Below are 19,868 nucleotides of genomic sequence, written 5' to 3'. Positions count from 1 at the left end.
CCGATCCGGTTATACTGGAGTGCGGACACAACTTCTGTCGCTCTTGCATCACACGGTGTTGGGAAAGAGAGGAGAGAAACTCCTGCCCGGAATGTAGAGCGGTGTTTGCTGACCGCACCCTCAGGGTGAATCGGGCCTTAGCAAATCTGACACAAAAAGTTCGAAATCTAAACCTGAATACGAAAGGGAAGGAAAGTAAACGTCACTGCGAGGAACATGAGGAAGAACTGAAGCTGTTTTGTGAAACGGACAAGACACTGATCTGTCTGATCTGTGCAGTGGCGGAGGAACACAGAGAGCACAGCTTCAAGCCGGTTAAAGAAGCTGTTAAAATCTACAAGGTAAAAACTAACGTTAGTTTAATACTTAAAATATTTCCAGTGTCCTAAATATCATCACACGAGCCTCAATAACTAACACATAACTCTCTGCAACTTCCGCCATCTCCAACGGGATTCTAGCATCTCTCCGCCCCACAGCCCACCTCCGCACCCAGCAGCTCTCCGCTCTCTATTCGGATCGCGGTCCACGTCCTGTATCGCCCTGATCCACTCGCTCCTCCCCACTGATCTCTCTCCTGGCACTGACACCTGCAAGCGGGACAAGTGCTACACCTGACTCCTAACCTCCTCCCTCGTCACCATTCGGGCCGCAAACAGCCCAGTTCCTCCCGTTTCTTCCATGGTCGATTGTCCTCTCGTATTAGATTCCTTCTTCTCCAGCCATTTACCTGTTCCAGCTGTCTCCTCTCAGCTTCTTACTTCAACACCCTCCCCCACGTTCCCCCTCACGTTGTCTCACCCGTCACCTGTCAGCTAGTTCTCATCCCCAACATTTTTATTCTGCAATCTGTCCCATTCCTTCCCAGTCCGAATGAAGGATCTTATCCGGAAACACAGACTGTTTATTTCCCCTGAATACATGCTGCCTGACTCACTGAGTTCCTCCGGCATTTTGTGTGATAATCGGGTTTGATCACCTGTTTCTTTTGATGCATCTTTGTTTCTATTTCCTTCACTCTCTGACTTTCAGGATCAGGTAAAATCTTCCTTAGACTCTCTCACAAAAAAGAAATCAGACTTCCAGGAAAAGGAGCAGCAACAGAAAGAGAAGATTTCCGGAGTTCAGGTGAGGCTTCCTGAGCGGAATTTCTGATATTACTGTCGAGGTTTGCTCCAGTTAATGCAGAATAACATAGTATCGCAGCTCCAGTGACCTGGGTTCGATCCTGACCTCTGCTGCTGTCTGTGTGGAGTTTGCATGTTCTCCCTGTGCTCATGACAGTTTCAGACACATCCCAGGGAAATGCTGGATGAATGGTTAATTACAATTAACCCTGTGAAGGTGGGGGAGAGTGATGTGAATCAGCTGGGAGTTAATGGGTCACTGAGGGAGAATAAGTTTCAGGATAATGTGAGGGAATGGGGTTGACGGGAATGTCTCAGAAGTAGTATGGACCCCAATGGACCGAATGGTCACTTTTATGTCATAAGGAAATAGAACACAGCAATGCAGTAAACTAATCTTCACGTTTCATTCGACAGGAACAGTCACACAGCGTTCAGACTCACATCACATCCCAGTTTGCTGAACTGCGCCAGATTATCACTGAGAAAGAGCAGAGCTTACTCTGGGATCTCAGGGAAGAAGAGAAGAGGATTCTCAAACCAATGGAGAAAAATCTTCTTAAAATTCAAGAGAATATAAGGATTATTCAGGAGGAAATCACTAAGTTAAAGGAACAGATGAATCAAAAAGACGGTGTGATATTTCTCAAGGTGAGGGATTACATTTCAATTTATTTCTGTCAAATTGAACTAAATGAACAGCGGTATATTTGAAATAAACACAACACAGCGGCCAATTCTACCAAATCAATTGCCGCTGCTGGAGACCTCACACAGAGTGTTCTCCTTGCATGACGAACCTACAATCACTCCATTAATGACATTATAAATATCGGAGACAGATATTTGATCCTTTATCAGCAACATACAATATTTAAGCGATGAAATTTCAGCATAATTAATCGTAAATTAAACTGCAATTAATCGGTCAACAAAAGATATGGCATTTGCCAGTCCCAGGATCAAAACAGCCCAGAACAAAGTACGAATATGTAACTTATTCCCATCACTTTTACCACGTCCCCACTCACGTTACTGGTTATCGTAATAAACACCTAACACAGAATACAATGCAGATAGAAAACAGACGTGTTGCTCCTACACACAGCATTTACAAATGGCAGTAAACTGTTTCTCAGCAAACAATCGATGCAACTATTCAGGGTTGTTGTTTCCCCAAAACTGGACTTCCACAACTTCTGTACATCCCAGGTCAGAATGCAATCTTTTCTGAAATGATTTACTCTGATCATAACACAGAGCTGCTGATTGTGTCCTTAATTATCACATTAAATATCCTCTAAAACTCCCATTAACACCCAGTTCCAGTCATAGGCTGTGAGTGTGTTTGGTGTGAGGGTCTCTCTGTCAATCAATGAGAACAAAGAATGTGACCCACACATCAGACTTATCCTCCATATCCAGTTTCCATCAGATTACGGAATCTTTCACTGTCTCTACTTTTTCGGATAAGTTTTACATGGGATTGTGTCCCATTCTCCGTCAAGAGCAGGCCATTCGGTCCATCTTCTATCAATTTCCCCTCAGCCACAATCCTCCTGCCACCTACTCACAGCACCCAGCAACAGTGCCCGAACTCCCTGGTCCCTCACGTGTTTATCCAGCCTCCCCATTACAGTCAGTCTCTGCTGTTCCATTTCAACCACTCCTGTGGCAGCGAGTTCCACATCCTCTTCACTAAATTTCTTGTGGGATTTATTAAAAACCAGCTGGCATTTTATCTTTGACTGAAGGTCTCCCCATAAATAGAAACACAGAAACAAAGAAAACCTACAGCACAATACAGTCTCTTTGGCCCACAATGCTGTGCCGAACATCTACTCACTTTAGAAATTACCTCCAGTTAGCCATAGCTCTCTATTTTTCCAAGCTCCATGTACCTGTGTAGGAGTCTTCTGAAAGACCCTATCGCATCCGCCTCCACCTTCGTTGCCGGCAGCTCATTCCACCCATTCCAAAACACTTACCCGACATCTCCTCCGTACTACTTCCAAGCACCTGTGTCCTCTCGTGTTCGCCATAATGAGGTACTTTTTCCACCTTCGCGCAAGCAAATCCATCACTGATCTTAAATTGTTCCATTTTATCATTCTGACGTCTTATCCAGATGATAATGCACAGCCTGTCCTGTCTCTCCTGTCAGTTCCATCCTCTCAGTAATGGTCTAATTTTCAGAAACTTTCCTCTTTAATTCTCTCCGTGGTTCTGTATTGTCCGTGTGTGTGACTGACTGTGGGAGTGGGAAGTTTCAACATCTTGGAATGATTTGGATTAAATTCAGGACGTGGACAGTAAGTCCAAGTCTAATCAGATTTGTGCTTTTATTTACTTCAGGAGGAAGCTCATCGAAACAGGAGGTAGGACATGCTCTTTACTGAAACCCTGTATGGATTTGTAAAATACTTCAAAATTCCAGCTTATCACCAGCAGTTTAATATTTACAGAATCAGTGACGATGTCCAGGAATTATCAGTGACAGATGAGGCCCTACCAGTTGAAAAATTTGATCACATCTATTTGTTGAACACAGTGCTGAGAGAAACACTTGATGCTATTAACCGAGGTAAAACTTACAAAGATTCATTTCTCCTTGTTTATGAGACACAACTAAGTTACATCTGAGGCAAGGATTGGCTTTAATAATGGGCTGAAAGGGAACTGATGTTTATTCCACATCAACGGCACCAACTGGGGGGCATCACTGTCACATGGTCAGCTGGAGATGTCAGACCCCTGGACACACCAGCACAGGGTCACAGTACAACCAATACACGGGACTGGCAGATGAACCACTGTGTCCTGATCCCAGGCACACTGCACTAACACACCAAGACATGAGCTTGAATCCTACCACAGGAAATAGGAGATTAATACAGATTTCATGATATTGTAGGGAATAAAAGCGGGTAGCAGTGCGGTGATCAGGATTGTCAGAAAAATACACAAATCCTTCTTGCGCTGTGAGTGCAGACTCTGACTGACACAGGTCTTCACCCCACCCCCCTCCTGAACCCGCAACTCTCACTGATGTTAGATGGAGAAGAGGGGAGCTGTAGTGACAGGGGTCTCAATCGTCAGGGGAACAGACAGGAGAATCTGTGGATGTGAAGGGGATACCCGAATGTTATGTTGCCTCCCAGGTGCCAGGGTCAGGGATGTCTCGGATCGTGTCCGCAGCATTTTAGAGAGGGAGGGAAAACAGCCAGATATCCTGGCACATTTTGGGGCCAGTTACATAGGAAGTAAAAGCAAAGAGGTCCTGAAAATAGAATTTGGAGAGTTTGGTAGCAAGCTCAGAAGCAGCACCTCCGGGATTGTAATTTCTGGATTGCTGCCTGTGCCACGTGCTGATGAGGGTAGAAACAGGACAATTTGGCAGGTTAAATTTGGCTGAGAAGCTGGTGCAGGGGGCATGTTTTCAGATTCTTCGATCATTGGGATCTCCTCTGGAGGAGGAATGACCTGCTCAAAAGGGAGAACAATATTCTCACAGAGAGGTTAGATGGAGCTGTTGAGGAGGGTCTGAACTAATTTGGTGGGGGTGGGGTTGGGAATTGGAGTGAAGGGATAGGACTGATGGTAAAAATGCAAAGATAGCGTGCAGTCAGACTGTCAGATAAGGCGGACAGATGAGAGGACAAAATTGCAGCCAGCAGGGTGACTATCAGTGCATTAGAGATGCAGAATTAAAATGGGTAGCAGATATAGTACACAAAGTGTTATATCTCAATGCATGGAGTATGAGAAATAAGGTGGATGATCTTGTTGCACTAATACCGATTGTCATGTGTGATGTTGTGGCTATCACAAAATCGTGGCTGAAGGACGGTTGTAGTGTGGATCTGAATGTCCAAGGTTACACAGTGTATCTGAGGTATAGGAAGGAAGGAAGGCTGATGGGGTGGTGTGGCTCTGATGGTAAATCAATAGAAAGACATGACATAGGATTGGAAGATGTTGAATCCTTGTAGGTTGAGGTAAGGAACTGCAAAAGTAAAAATGACACTGACAGCAGTCATATACAGGCCTCCCAGCAGTCAGTAGGTTGAGGCCCACAGATTAAAACTGGAAATAGAAAAGGCTGATGAAAAGGACAATGTTATGATAATCATGTGTGATTTCAACATGCAGGTCAATTGGGAAAATCAGGTTGGTAAAGGATCTCAAGAGAGTGAGTTTGTTGAATGCAATGTGATGGCTTTCTAGAGCAGTTTGTCGTTGAGCCGACTCGGGGAACAGCTCTACTGGATTGGGTGTTATGTATTGAACCAGAAGTGAGTAGTTAAAAGAAACCTTAGGAAGCAGTACTCACAACGTGACTGAGTTCAACTTGAAATTTGATAAAGAGAAAGTAAAGTCTGACATTATAGTATTTCAGAGAAGTGAAAGAAATTACAGTGGTGAGAGAGGAGTTGGCCAAAGCAAATTGGAAGGAGATGCTGGCAGGGATGACAACAGAGCAGAAATGGTGTCAGTTTCTGGGAAGATGACGAAGGTGAAGGATAGATGTATTCCAAAAATAAATAAATACTAAAATGGCAAAATAGTAAAACCATGGCTGACAAGGGAAGACAAGTTATTGTAAAGGCAAAAGGGAGGGCATACAACTAAACAAAAACTAGTAGGAAGACGGATGATTAGGAAGCTTTTAAATAGCTACAGAGAAGAACTAAAAGGATGATTGGGTGAGAAAAAGTAAATAAGAAATTGATTTGAATTGAATTGACTTTATTACTTACATCCTTCATATACATGAAGATTAAAAATCTTTACGTTAGGTCTCCATCTAAATGTGTGATGTGCAGTTTATAGTAATTTATGATGAATAATATGTACAACAGGCTGGTTCATATAACATAGAAATATTGTTGTTTCCACATGAGTTAATCAGTCTGCTGGCCTGGTTGAAGAAGCTGTCCCGGAGCCTGTTGCTCCTGGCTTTTATGCTGCGGTACCGTATCCCGGATGGTAGCAACTGGGACAGGTTGTGTTTGGGGTGACTCTGGTCTCCAATGATCCTTCAGGCCCTTTTTACACACCTGTCTTTGTAAAACAAGTTAGCAAACAATATCAAATTGTTTTTCAAGTATTGTAAAAAAAAACAGAGATGAGAGTGGGTATAGGACCGCTAGAAAATGAGGCCGGATATATAATAACGCGGGATAAAGAGGTGGCAGATAAACCAAATATTTTGCACCAGTCTTCACCATGGAAGACACTAGCACTGTGTCCGGTGTTGAAGAGTGTGAGGGAAGAGAAGTGAGTGCAGTTACTGTTACAAGGGAGAAGGTGCTCAAAAAGCTGAAAGACCTAAAGGTACATAAGTCACCCGGACCAGATGAACTGCACCCTAGTGTTCTGAAAGAGGTTGTGGTAGACATTGTGGAGACATTTCAAATGATCTTTCAAAAATCACTGGACCCTGGCATGGTGCCAGAGGACTGGAAAATGGCAAATGTCACTTAGCCTTTTAAGTAAGGAGGAAGGCAGCAGAAAGGAAATTATAGACCAGTTAGCCTCACCTCTGTGGTTGGGAAGAAATTGGAGTCAGTTGTTAAGTATGAGGTTATGGAATACTTGGTGACACTGGACAAGATAGGACAAGGCAGCATGGCTTCGTTAAGGGAATATGCTGCCTGACAAACCTGTTGGGATTCTTTGAGGAGATTACAAGCAGGATAGATAAAGGGGATGCAGTGGATGTTATATATTTGGAATCTCAGAGGGCCTTTGACAAGGTGCCACACATGAAGGTGGTAACCAGTTTAAGAGGCCAGGGTATTACAGAAAAGTTACAGGCATGGTTAGAACATTGGCTGATTGGTAGGAAACAGCGAATGAGAGTAAAGGTATCCTTTTCTGGTTGGCTGCCAGTGACTCGTGTTCCACAGGGGTCAGTCTTAGGACACCATCATGTTACGCTGTATATCAAGATCTAGCTGATGGAATAAACTATAAGATATAGGAGCAGAAATATGCCATTCAGCTCATCGAGTCTGCTCCACCATTCAGTCATGGGCTGATCCAATTCTTCCAGTCATCCCCACTCCCTTGCTTTCACCCTATACCCTTTGATGCCCTAGCTAATCAAGAACCTATCTATCTCTGTCTTAAATATGACTTGGCCTTAACAGCCACTTGTGGCAACAAATTCCACAGATTTTCCACACACTGACTAAAGTAATTTCTCCACATAGCAGTTCTAAAAGGCCGTCCTTCAATCCTGAAGTCATACCCTCATGTCCTAGAGTAGATGGCTTCGTTTCCAAGTTTGCAGATGATACGAAGATTGGTGGAGGGGCCGGTCGTGTTGAGGAAACAGTTAGGCTGGACAAGGACTTGGATGAGGAGAATGGGAAGGGAGGTGGCAAGTGATATACAATGTTGGAAAATGCATGGCCATGCACTGTGGTCATAGAAATAATGTGCAGATTTTTTTTTCAGATGGGGAGAAAACCCAAAAAGCTGAGATGAAAATGGACTTAGCAGTCATTCTGCAGAATACACTAAGGGTTAACTTGCAGATAGAGTCAGTGGTGAAGAAGGCAAATCCAATGTTAGCATTCAATTCAAGAGCAGGGATGTGATGCTGAGGCTTTATAAGGCACTGGTGAAGCCTCACCTTGAGTATTGTGAACACTTTTGGGCTCCTCATCTAAGAAAAGATGTGCTGGCATTGGAGAGGATTCATTTCATAAGGATGATTCCAGGAATGAAAGGGTTCTCATACGAGGAACGTTTGATAGCTCTGTGTCTGTACTCGCTGGAATTTAGAAAGATGAGGGGGGATCTCATTGAAACCTTTCGAATGTTGAAAGTCCTAGACAGGGTAGATGTGGAAAGGATGTTTCCCATGGCGGTGGAGTTTAGGACAAGAGGGCACAGCCTCAAGATAGAGGGGCGTCTATTTAAAACAGATGCGGAAAATTTTGAGCCAGCAGCTGGTGAATTTGTGGAACTTGTTCTGTGTATTTAAGGCAGAGCTTGATAGGTTCTAGATTGGACACAGCATCAAAGGTTACGGGGAGAAGACCAGGGAGTGGGGCTGAGGAGGGAAAAAAAGGATCAGCCATGATTGAATGGCGGAGCAGACTCGATAGGCAAATGGCCTAATTCTGCTCCTATGTCTTATGGTGATCAGACCACTACATTGAAGCATTGTGAGAATGAGCTCGGACACACCAACAAGCATTGACATGGGTCAAGATTTCATCTCGGGAGAAGCACACACAGCATAACCGGCCGGGCAAAGCTCCCTCACACACATACACAGGAAGGACTGGCAGATTGTAGTCAGAGCCTCAGCAATGTACGTTGTTATTTCCCTCAGTAACCTGGAAACCAATCTCTTCAGAGACAGTCATTTATTCATTTAAACAACTCAATCAAGTGTGACACATTGTCAACACACACCAGACATGTGATGACTCACTGTAACATACAAATTATTCAACGTGCATCACACTCTCCTTCAATGTGTATACACACCACACGGATATTTACCACAATCAACACACACACACACACACACACACACACACACACACACACACACACACACACACACACACACACACACACACACACACACACACACACAGACATACTATCAGAGTATGACATACGTCCACAGGAATAGGCATAAATTCCCATTTAGGTTTGAAATCTGCCGTCCTTACCCAGTCTGTCTGTTCTGTGGCACTGAGCTGCCCTCTGACGTGACGTCACATCAACACTTCACAGACAGACTCCGGGGTGAGATTCCTCAGGAGGATGATCTGGGAGGGTTTGATGGATGTTGAACCCACGGCCCACTTCATCAATCTGCAAGACTAAGATGTCTTCTTGAGCATGGCCCATTTGTGTGTGTTTGCCCCCGCCCCCCCCATCCCTCTAACCATTTCCCATCTGTGTACCTGCCCAAATTTATTTTAATATATTTTATTTTTTACCTTTTTCTGCAGTGTTTGAGGGCAAATTCCATTTACCAACCTCCCTCTCTATTGGAATGTCACCCGATAGACCACTCAGAAAAATTTCCCGTCTCACTTTCAATCTGACGCCTCTGGTTTTGTACGCCCATTTCTTGGAAGAAGAAACTTCATTTAAGCTCCTTATGAATTATTTACCTCGATAAGGGGCCATACCTGAACATCCTACACTACAGCTGAATAGCCCAAGCTTATCCACTCTCTGCTTTTAACCCAAGCACCCAGTCCTGGTAACATCCTCCTGAAGCCTCCTGTCCAGTGTAATGACATCCTCCCCATATTCGGGAAACGGAAATGCAGACAATGCTCCAAGTGTGGTCTATCATCGACATCAAAGGCCTTGCTGAATTTCATGTGGACAGTGTGGAATCGGCTGATGAATACAGGACTGAAAGTGTTTTTTTTTTGGATTGGGAAAAGAAGGGCGGCGTGGGAGCTAAATTCTGAAGGAAGGCAGATTTGTTTTAAAACTTGGCGTACAAGAACGGCGAGACTGCGCAGGACAGCGCGGAGAGTTTAAAAAGATGACCACCCTATAGAGCGGGCAGCGGAGTGGGTGGCAGCAGAGTGTAGGGCTTTGGCTCAACGGGCTTAGGCGGTAACGGGAAGAGGCGAGAGCGAGGCACCGACTATTTTTCTCCCCTTGGCAAATCGGCCTGGACAGACAGGGAACAGCAGGGAACATTAGCTAACGGTTTAAAAAGTTCGTGTGTTTGGCAAAGTAAGTGGGTGAGTAGACCTATCTTTCTTTGTTTCATTCCTGTAGAATTAGGTAGGATGTCTGCAGGGTTAGTGCTTTGTTCAGGGTGTCAGATGTGGGAATCCTGGGAGACCTCCAGCCTCCCTGATAGCCACATCTGCACCAGGTGAACCGAGATTCAGCTCCTCGGAGACCGTGTTAGGGATCTGGAGCTGCAGGTTGATGACCTACTGCTTATTAGAGAAAATGAAGAGGTGATAGACAGGAGCTACAGGGAGGTAGTCATCCCTATGCTACAGGGGTCAGAAAACTGGGTAACTGTCAGGAGAGGGAAGGGAAATGCCCGGATAATGGAGAGCACCCCTGTGTCTGCCCCCCTCAGCAACAAGTATATCGTTTCGGATGCTGTTGAGGGGGATGACCTGACAGGGGACGGCCACGGTGACCGGGTCTCTGGCACTGAGCCTGGCGCTGTTGTGCAGGAGGGAAGGAGGGAGAAGAGGAATGCGGTAGTCATAGGGGATTCCATAGTCAGGGGAACAGACAAGAGATTCTGTGAGCCTGGTAGAGATACCCGCATGGTGTGCTGCCTCCCACGTGCCAGGGTACAGGATGTCTCGGATCGGGTCCGGAATATTCTGAAGGGAGAGGGCGAACAGCCAGCTGTCTTAGTACATGTTGGTACCAATGACATAGAGAGGAAAAGGGAGGAGGTCCTGAAGAGAGATTTCCAGGAGTTAGGAAGGAAGCTGAGAAGCAGGACCTCCAGGGTAGTAATCTCAGGATTGCTACCTATACCACGTGCTAGCGAGGGCAAGAAAAGTAGGATCAGGCAGATGAATGCGAGGCTGAGAGACTGGTGCAGGGGTCAGGGCTTCAGATTCTTGGATCATTGGGATCTCTTCAGGGGGAAGTATTACCTGTTCAAAAAGGACGGTTACACCTGAACCCGAAGGGGATCAATATCATAGCGGGAATGTTTAATAGAGCTGTTAGGGAGGGTTTAAACTAATTTGGCAGGGGAATGGTAAACCGGAATGATAGAGTGGAGGAGTGGGAAAACAGAAATAAATCTAAGATAGTGAGCAGTAAGGATGCCAGGAAGGACAGGCAGGTGATGGGGCAAATTTGCAGCCAATGGGATGAGGTGCAGTGCAATGAATGCGAAAAGTACCAAATACTGGACCTAAGTTGTTTTTCTTAAATAAACACAGCATAAGGAATAAGGTGGATGATCTTGTCGTACAGCTACAGATTGGCAGGTATAATTTTGTGGCCATCACTGAGACGTGGCTAAAGGATGCATGTCTCTGAGAGCTGAACGTCCAAGGATACACGGTGTATCGGAAGGATAGGCAGGTAGGCTGAGTGGGTGGCATGGAAATCATATTAAATCATTAGAAAGAGGTGACAGAGGATGAAAGGTGCTGAATCTTTCTGGGTTGAGCTAAGAAATAGCAGGGGTAAAAGGACCCTGATGGCCGTTATCTACAGGCCTCCTAACAGCTGCAGTGAGGTGGACTACAAATTACAACAGGAAATAAAAAGGCTTGCCAGAAGGGCAGTGTTATTATAATTGTGGGGGGTTTTAACATGCGAGTGGATTGGGTAATTCAGGTCGACACTGGATCTCAAGACAGAGAATTTGTAGAATGTCTACGAGATGGCTTTTCAGAACAGCTTGTTGTTGAGCCCACTAGGGGATCAGAGGTACTGGATTGGATATTGTGTAATGACCCAGAGGTGATTAGAGAGATTGAGGTGAAGGAACCCTTTGGAGGCAGTGATCGTAACATGATTAAGTTCACTGTGAAATTTGAGAAAGAGAAGCCGAAATCCGATGTGTCGGTATTGCAGTGGAGTAAAGGAAATTACAGTGGCAGGAGAGAGGAACTGGCCAAATTTGACTGGAAAGGGACACTAGCGGGAGGACGGCAGAGCAGCAGTGGCTGGAGTTTATGCGAGAAGTGAGGAATGTGCAACACAGATATATTCCAAATAAGAAGAAATTTTCGAATGGAAAAAGGATGCGACTGTGGCTGACAAGCGAAGTGAAAGCTAAAGTAAAAGCAAAGGAGAGGGCATTCAAGGAAGCAAAAATTAGTGGGAAGTCAGAGGATTGGGAAGTTTTTAAAAGCTTACAAAAGAAAACTAAGAGGGCCATTAAGAGGGAAAAGATGAACTATGAAAGGAAGCTCGCAAATAATATCAAAGAAGATACTAAAAGCTTTTTCAAGTAGATAAAGAGTAAGAAAAACAGGTGAGAGTGGATATAGGACCGATAGAAAATGATGCGGTAGAAATTGTAATGGGAGATAAGGAGATGGCTGAGGAACCGAACGAGTATTTGCATCAGTCCTCACTGAGAAGATATCAGCAGTATACCGGACACTCAAGGGTGTCAGGGAAGAGAAGTGTGCGCAGTCACAATTACGACAGAGAAAGTTCTCAGGAAGCTGAATAGTCTAAGGGTAGATAAATCTCCAGGACCAGATGGAATGCACACTTGTGTTTTGAAGGAAGTAGCTGTGGAGATCGCGGAGGCATCAGCAATGATCTTTCAAAAGTCAATAGACTCTGGCATGGTTCCGGAGGAGTGGAAGATTGTAAATGCCACTCTGGTATTTAACAAAGGGGCAGAGAAGCAAAAAGTAAATTATAGACCTGTTAGCTTGAGAAATGGTTGGGAAGTTGCTGGAGTCAATTGTCAAGGATGAGGTTACAGAGTATCTGGAGGCATATGACAAGATAGGCCAAACTCAGCATGGTTTCCTTAAAAGAAAATCCTGCCTGACAAACCCATTGAAATTTTTGAGGAGATTACAAGTAGGCTAGACAAGGGAGATGCAGTAGATGTTGTTTATTTGGATTTTCAGAAGGCCTTTGACAAGGTGCCGCACATGAGGCTGCTAAACAAGCTAAGCTCACATGCAATTACTGGAAAGTTACATATGTGGATAGAGCGTTGGCTGATTGACAGGAAACAGAGATTGGGAATAAAGGGATCCCATTCTAGTTGACTGCCATTTACCAGTGGTGTTCCACAGGGGTCCGTGTTGAGGCCGCTTATTTTTACGTTGTATATCAATGATTTGGATTATGGAATAGATGGCTTTGTGGCTAAGTTTGCTGATGATAGAAAGATAAGTGGAGGGGACGGTAGTGCTGAGGAAACAGAGAGTTTGCAGAGAGACTTGGATAGATTAGGAGAATGGTGAAAGAAGTGGCAAATGAAATACAATGTTGAAAAGTGTATGGTCATGCACGTTGTTAGAAGAAATAAATGGGCAGACTATTATTTAAATGGAGAGAGAATTCAAAATTCTAAAATGCAATGGGACTTGGGAGTGCTCGTGCAGGATACCCTTAAGGTTAACCTCCAGGTTGAATCGGTGTTGAAGAAGGTGAATGCAATGTTGGCATTCATTTCTAGAGGAATGAATATAGATTATAGGAGCAGGGATGTGATGTTGAGGCTCTATAAGGAACTGGTAAGACCTCACTTGGAATACTGTGCGCAGTTTTGGGATCCTTATTTAAGGAAGGATGTTCTGACATTGGAGACGGTTCAGAGAAGATTAACTAGAATTATTCCGGGAATGAGAGGGTTAACATATGAGGACCATTTGACCGCTCTTGGACTGTACTCCACGCAGTATAGAAGAATGAGGGGGAACCTCACATAAACATGTCGAATGTTAAAAGGCATGGACAGAGTGGATGTGGCAAAGTTCTTTCCCATGGTGGGGGAGTCTAGTACGAGAGAGCATGACTTAAGTATTGAAGTGCGCCCATTCAGAACAGAGATGCGAAGAAATTTTTTGAGCCAGAGGGTGGTGAATCTGTGAATTTCTTGCAGCAGTGGAGGCCAAGTCATTGGGTGTATTTAAGACAGCGATTCATAGGTATATGCGTAGCCAGGGCATCAAAGGTCATGGTGAGAAGGTGGGGGTGTGGGACTAAATGGGAGAATGGATCAGCTCATGATAAAATGGTGGAGCAGATTCGAAGGGCCGAATGGCCGGCTTCTGCTGCTTTGTCTTATGATCTTATTTGAATGCACCAGTATACGTAATAAGGATCTTGTAGCACAGATAGAGTTTGACAGGTACAAACTTAGGCAGGTACGACTTTGGTTGAAGGAATAAAGACATAGACAATTCTATAAACAGGGGGAAAATTCAAAAATCAGAGGTGCAAAGGGACATGGGTGTCCTTGTGCAGGATTCCCTGAAGGTTAACTTGCAGTTTGTGTCAATGGTAAGATTTGCAAACTCAATGCTTGCTTTCATTTCGAGAGGATTAGAATACAAGAGCAAGGATGTAATTCTGAGGTTTTATAAGGCATTGGTCAGACCACACTTGGAGTATTGTGAGCATTTTTGGGTCGCGTATATCGGAAAAGATGTGCTGGCATTGGAGAGGGTCCAGGAGGCTCACAAGAATGATTCCGGGAATGAAAGAGTTAGCATATGAGGAGTGTTTGTTGGTTCTGGGCCTGTACTCACTGGAGTTTAGAAGAATAGCTGATTTATTATCGCACACAACCCTATTCTCCTGCCTCCTCCCCATAACTTTTGAGACTCTGACTAATCAAGAAGTTTACTTTAAAAATCAAACAGGAGAAAATCTGCAGATGCCGGTAATCCAAGCTACACAGGTCCAGATGAAGGGTCTCGCCAGATCTCTCTGACACCTGTCTGGAAAGAGTTCATGTTGGGAGGATGTGGGTGGGTCGAGAACGGTAAGCTCAGCCTTCGACTATAGGGATGTCCATTTAGGACAGAGATGAGGAGGAATTCCTTTATCCACAGGATAGTGAATCTGCCATAGGCAGCTGTGGAGGCCAAATAATTGAGTATATTTAAAGCAGAGTAACACACACAAATTGTTGGGGGAACAGCAGGCCGGGAAGTTTCCATGAAAAAGAGTAAACAGTCCACGGTTCAGACTGAAACACTTCATCAAGACCTGTGTTGCTTAAGGGTTCCTGCAAAATCATCCCCTGTCCTAATGAGGGGCTGCGGGGGATGGGGTTGTGGGAAAGGGAGAAAGTCATCCTCATCTACCATCTTTGCTTCTCATTACGTCTACACACACAGTTCACCCACAGGCTTTCCACCCCTCCCCCTCCTGGTTCAATCTGCCATTCATCTCTTCCCGACTGGTTCCCATTATCACCTCCTTTACTGTCTCAAACCATCACACTCCCCCACTTCACACTCACAAATGAAAGTGAATATTGTATGACGGGCCTGTTCCTGTGCTGTACTGCTCTAAGTTCTCTGTTCCCAGTTTCGAAGAATGAGAGGAGATCTCATGGGAACACAAAATTCATTCAGGGGTCAACAGGCAGGAGTGAGGAAGGATGTTTCCCCTGTCTGAGGAGTCAAGGGCCAGGGGTCTCTCTGCTCTCCGTCCAGCGGAAAACCCCTCGGTCCCCGTGGCCGCGCTGCCCGAGTCTCCCCCCGATCATTGGGGCCGCGCTGCCCGAGTCTCCCCCCCCACCCCCCCCACCGATACCCGGGGCCCCGCTGCCCGAGTCTCCGCCCGTTCCCCGGGGCTGCGCCGCCCGAGTCTCCACCCGATCCCTGGGGACTCTCTAATTCTCTGCTTCTCCCCCTAGTCTCTGTCACCCTGGATGTGGAAACGGCGAATCCGTGTCTCGAGGTGTCTGAGGATCGGAAGAGTGTGAGATGGACCCCGACCCGGAGGAATCTCCCTGACACCGGGAAGAGATTCACACACTGGGCTTGTGTGCTGGGATCGGAGGGATTCACATCGGGGAGACATTACTGGGAGGTGGAGGTGACGGGGAATCGGGTCTGGTGTCTGGGAGTCGCCGCAGAGTCTGTGGAGAGGAAGAGACGGTTCAGTCTGAGTCCGGAGACCGGATTCTGGGTCATCGGGCGGGTTGGTGACGTGTTACATCGGGATTATGACTTGTCTGGTCTCCCCTCCCCTGAGTCGCGTCTCGCTGCCGGTCCCATCCCCGGGAGGGTGGGAGTTTATCTCAGTTACGAGCCCGGGACAGTTTCATTTTACAACGCGAAGACCAAGTCCCATCTCCACACCTTCACTGGGAATAAATTCACGGGGAAACTTTATCCTCTCTTTGCGACCGGGGGTGAAAACCAATGGCTGAGAATCTGCTCCGGTTCCGCTCCGGGTCTGTAAAAGGGTCGGGTCCCGGAACCGGCGTCAGGAGTAAATTCCCTGTAAATATAAATGTGCGGAGAGTGCAGCTAAATACGTGGCTAAGGAGATGGTGCAGGAGGGAGGGCTTCATGTTTCTGGACAATTGGGCTTTGTTCCCGGGAAGGTGGGACCTGTTCCAAAGGGACGGTTTGCCCCTGAACTGGAGGGGGACTAACATCCTTGCGTGTAGATTTGCCAGTGCTGTTCGGGGGGGGGGGGGGGGAAGGGGGTTAACCTCGATTTGCAGTGGGAGGGGAACCAGAGTGTTAGAGCAGATAGTGAGGTGGAGGAGGATAAAGGTCATGCGAGGACTGCATATATAGACAGAAATCAAAGGTTTGTACATTAGGTTGTAAATTAATTTTCAGAGCTTTAGAAATTGTGGAAACTAAAGATTTCCAAAAAGATTTTGATGAAGAACATAACCAGAACATATGTGAAAAAGTGGATACTTCAGTTTTACACCTATCGCAATAATTGTCTATGTTAGGAAATATTTTGGATAGTCTCTCCTTTGTTAAATAGTAACAGTGAACTATTTTAAATTGAATTAAACACTGACTGGCACATATTAAAGAAGAATTGACCATCTTCATTAACAAAGGTCATATTAAGTTCTCTCTCCCAAACTTGTTTAATCTTTAGTGATTAAGGGGATCTGCTTTATTTTGTCATGGTTGATTGATGACTTTTGAAGAGTTAATTAGCAAATATTCTCTCTCTCGTACACACTTACTGCAATATCTTCAGGTTAGACTTTTTTTTAGAAAAAATAATTATCTAAGTTCCCATATATGCAAGAATCTGATTTGTTGAATACTATTTTGAATATGAATCCTTCAGTAAGAGAATTTGTAATTCTCATTGGTAGAATTTATAATTTATTTTTAATACATTAATAAAAAAAGATAACCTCCCACCTAAGGTTTATACATGATAGAAATATTCGTTGTTTCAGACGTGATAGAGGGGGAGGGATGAAAGGGGGAGGAGTGGCATTACTAGTCAGGGAAAATATCACAGCTGTGCGTAGACAGGACAGCCCGGAGGGCTTGTCTACAGATGTCATATGGGTGGAGCTGAGGAACGGGAAATGTGTGACCACACTAATAGGGGTGTATTATAGACCGCCCAATAGTCAGAGAGAATTGGGGGAGCAAATCTGTATAAAGATAGTAGACCAATGTAAGAAATAGGAAGTTGTAATAGTAGGGGATTTTAACTTTCCACATATTGACTGTGACTCCCAAACTGTAATAGGGCTAGATGGCTTGGCGTTTGCGAAATGTTTTCAGGAAAGTTTTGTAAATCAATATATAGAGGAGGATGCAATACTTGATCTCCTATTAGGAAACCAGACAGGTCAGGTGACAGAAGTATGTGTAGGCGAACATTTTAGGTCCAGTGACCATATTGACATCAGTTTCAAGTTAATTACGGATAAGGATAGGCCTGGTCCTCGAGTTGAGGTTCTAAATTGGAGAAGGGCCAATTTTGTGGAAATGAAAAAGGATCTAAGAAGAGTGGATTGGGATAAGTTTTTTTTTCCTGACAAGGATGTGTTCAGTAAGTGAAATGCATCCAAATGTGAAATTTTGAGGGTGCAGAGTTTGCATATTCCTGCCAGGATTAAAGGCAAAGTTAACAGGCACAGGGAACCTAGGTTTTCAAGGGATATTGGCGATCTGGTTAAGAAAAAGAGAGAGGTGTATAGCAGGTAGAGTCAACAAAGAGCAAATGAGTTACTTAAAGAGTATAGAAAACGTAAGAAAATACTGAAGAAGGAAATTAGGAAGGAAAAAAAAAGACATGAGGTGGCTTTGGCAGATAATGTGAAGGAAACCCTGAAGTGTTTCTACAAGTATATTAAGAGTAAAAGGATAGTAAGGGACAAAATTGGTCTCCTAGAAGATCAGAGTGATCATCTATGTGTGGAGCCTTACGAGATGGGGGAGATCTTAAACAGTTTTTTTGCATCGGTGTTTACTCAGGAAACTGGCATAGTGTATATGGAAGGAAGGGAAACAAGCAGTAGTGTCATGGAACATTTGTAGATTAAAGAGGAGGAGGTGCTTGCTGCTTTACAGCGCATAAAGGTAGATATGCGGGCCTGACTTGATATTTCCTCGGACCTTGAGAAAGACTACAGTAGAAATTGCAGTGGCCCTGACAGAAATATTTAAAATGTCTTCAGCCACGGGTGCAGTGCCGGAGGATTGGAGGGTAGCTCTTGTTATTCCATTGTTTAAAAAAGGCTCCAATAGAAAACCAGGTAACTAAAGGCCAGTGAGCCTGACATCAGTAGTATGTAAATTATTGGAAGATGTTCTGAGAGGTCGGATTTACAAGTATTTGGACAGCCAAGGGCTGATTAAGGATAGTCAGTATGGCTTTCTGCATGGTAGATCGTGTATAATGAATCTCAAAGAGATTTTCGAGGAGGTTACCAACTAAGTAGGTGAAGGAAAGGCTGTGGACGTTGTCTACATGAACTGTAGTAAGGCCTTTGACAAGGTCCCACATGGGAGGTTAGTTCAGAAAGTTCAGACATGAGGTATCCATGGAGAGGCTGGAGAGATTGAAAGAGTGCAGAGATTTACAAGGATGTTGCCAGGTCTTCAGGAGTTGAGTTACAGGGAAAGATTGAATAGGTTAGGACTTTATTCCTTGAAGCGTAGAAGAATGAGGGGAGATTTGATAGAGGTTTACAAAATTATGTGGTGTATAGACAATAAATGCGAGTAAGTTTTTTCCATTTAGATTAGGAAAGATAAATACGAGAGGACATGGTTTTAGGGTGAAAGGGGAAAGCTTTAGGGGGAACATTAGGAGGAACTTCTTCACTCAGAGAGTGGTGGGACTGTGGAACGAGCTGCCATCTGACGTGGTAAATGCAGGCTCACTCTTAAGTTTTAAGAATAAATTGGATAGATACCTGGATGTGAGAGGACTGGAGGGTTACGGACTGGGTGCAGGTCAATGGGACTAGCGGAATAAAGTTTCCGCACAGACTAGAAGCGCCAAATGACCTGTTTTCTGTGCTGTAGTGTTCTACGGTTCTATGGAGTGAAATAAACACGACATGAGAATTGTCGATCGATTAATTTTAACTCGTTCACCGCATCCTTCAACCGAACAGAAACACCGGGGATTCAACAGCAGCTGCGGGCGGCGGGTCCTGAGCTCCCCCGGGTCCTAAAGTCCACCCGTAATGAGACGGGTTAAATGGAACAAGTAGGGGCGGTACTGATCGGAAAAGACAGTAAAGATTGTTCATTAAGTTCATCTGCCATTTCTTTGTCCCCCATTACTACTTCACCAGCATCATTTTCCAGTGGTCCAGCATCAACTCTCATCTCCCTTTCACTCTTCATGTAACTGAAAACTAAACTTTTAGTATCCTGATTTATATTATTGGCCAGTTTGCCCTCATATTTCGTCTTGACCATTCTTGTGGCTTTTTTCGTTGCATTTTGTTGGATTTTAAGACCATCCCAATAATCCAACATCCCACTCACCTTTCCTAGCTTATATGCCATTTCCTTAGGATTAAAACAATTATTACATGCCTTTTCCAGCTCAAACTGTGAATTAATTTAAAGTCAGTTCCATAATTTAATAAAGTTTTTACCTGAAAACTATCTACCCCCCCCCAAAGATTGTACTGAAGACTGCATTTGATTTTTCTTCAGCGTTATACGCTTCACATTGAAATAGTAAGTGCTTCGACAGTTTCATAATGACAAAATGTACACGACACAGAATGAAGTTTTCCAATTCGATGCAAGGCATAATTAAGCATAGTGTGGGCATTTCTATGTCATGTCAATA

The 19,868-nt window shown here is 44.5% G+C and overlaps 1 protein-coding gene across 1 annotated transcript in view; it reads left to right on the top strand.

The window, feature by feature from the left end:
• Positions 1-1,036: 1,036 nt before the first annotated feature.
• The window catches only part of LOC140720540 (E3 ubiquitin-protein ligase TRIM39-like), a 449,184-nt gene continuing 430,352 nt past the window's right edge, over positions 1,037-19,868 (top strand). The window contains exons 1-5 of the mRNA XM_073035380.1: positions 1,037-1,128; positions 1,545-1,778; positions 3,483-3,505; positions 3,593-3,711; positions 15,466-15,822. Of these exons, the coding sequence (XP_072891481.1) occupies positions 1,671-1,778; positions 3,483-3,505; positions 3,593-3,711; positions 15,466-15,822 (607 nt within the window). The 5' untranslated portion in view covers positions 1,037-1,128; positions 1,545-1,670. The remainder of the gene's footprint in view (positions 1,129-1,544; positions 1,779-3,482; positions 3,506-3,592; positions 3,712-15,465; positions 15,823-19,868) is intronic.

This window comes from Hemitrygon akajei, unplaced genomic scaffold, assembly GCF_048418815.1.
Source record: "Hemitrygon akajei unplaced genomic scaffold, sHemAka1.3 Scf000044, whole genome shotgun sequence".
Classification (NCBI taxonomy): Eukaryota; Metazoa; Chordata; class Chondrichthyes; order Myliobatiformes; family Dasyatidae; genus Hemitrygon; species Hemitrygon akajei.
Note: the sequence above shows the minus strand (reverse complement) of the source record. Positions and strands in the feature narration are given on the sequence as shown.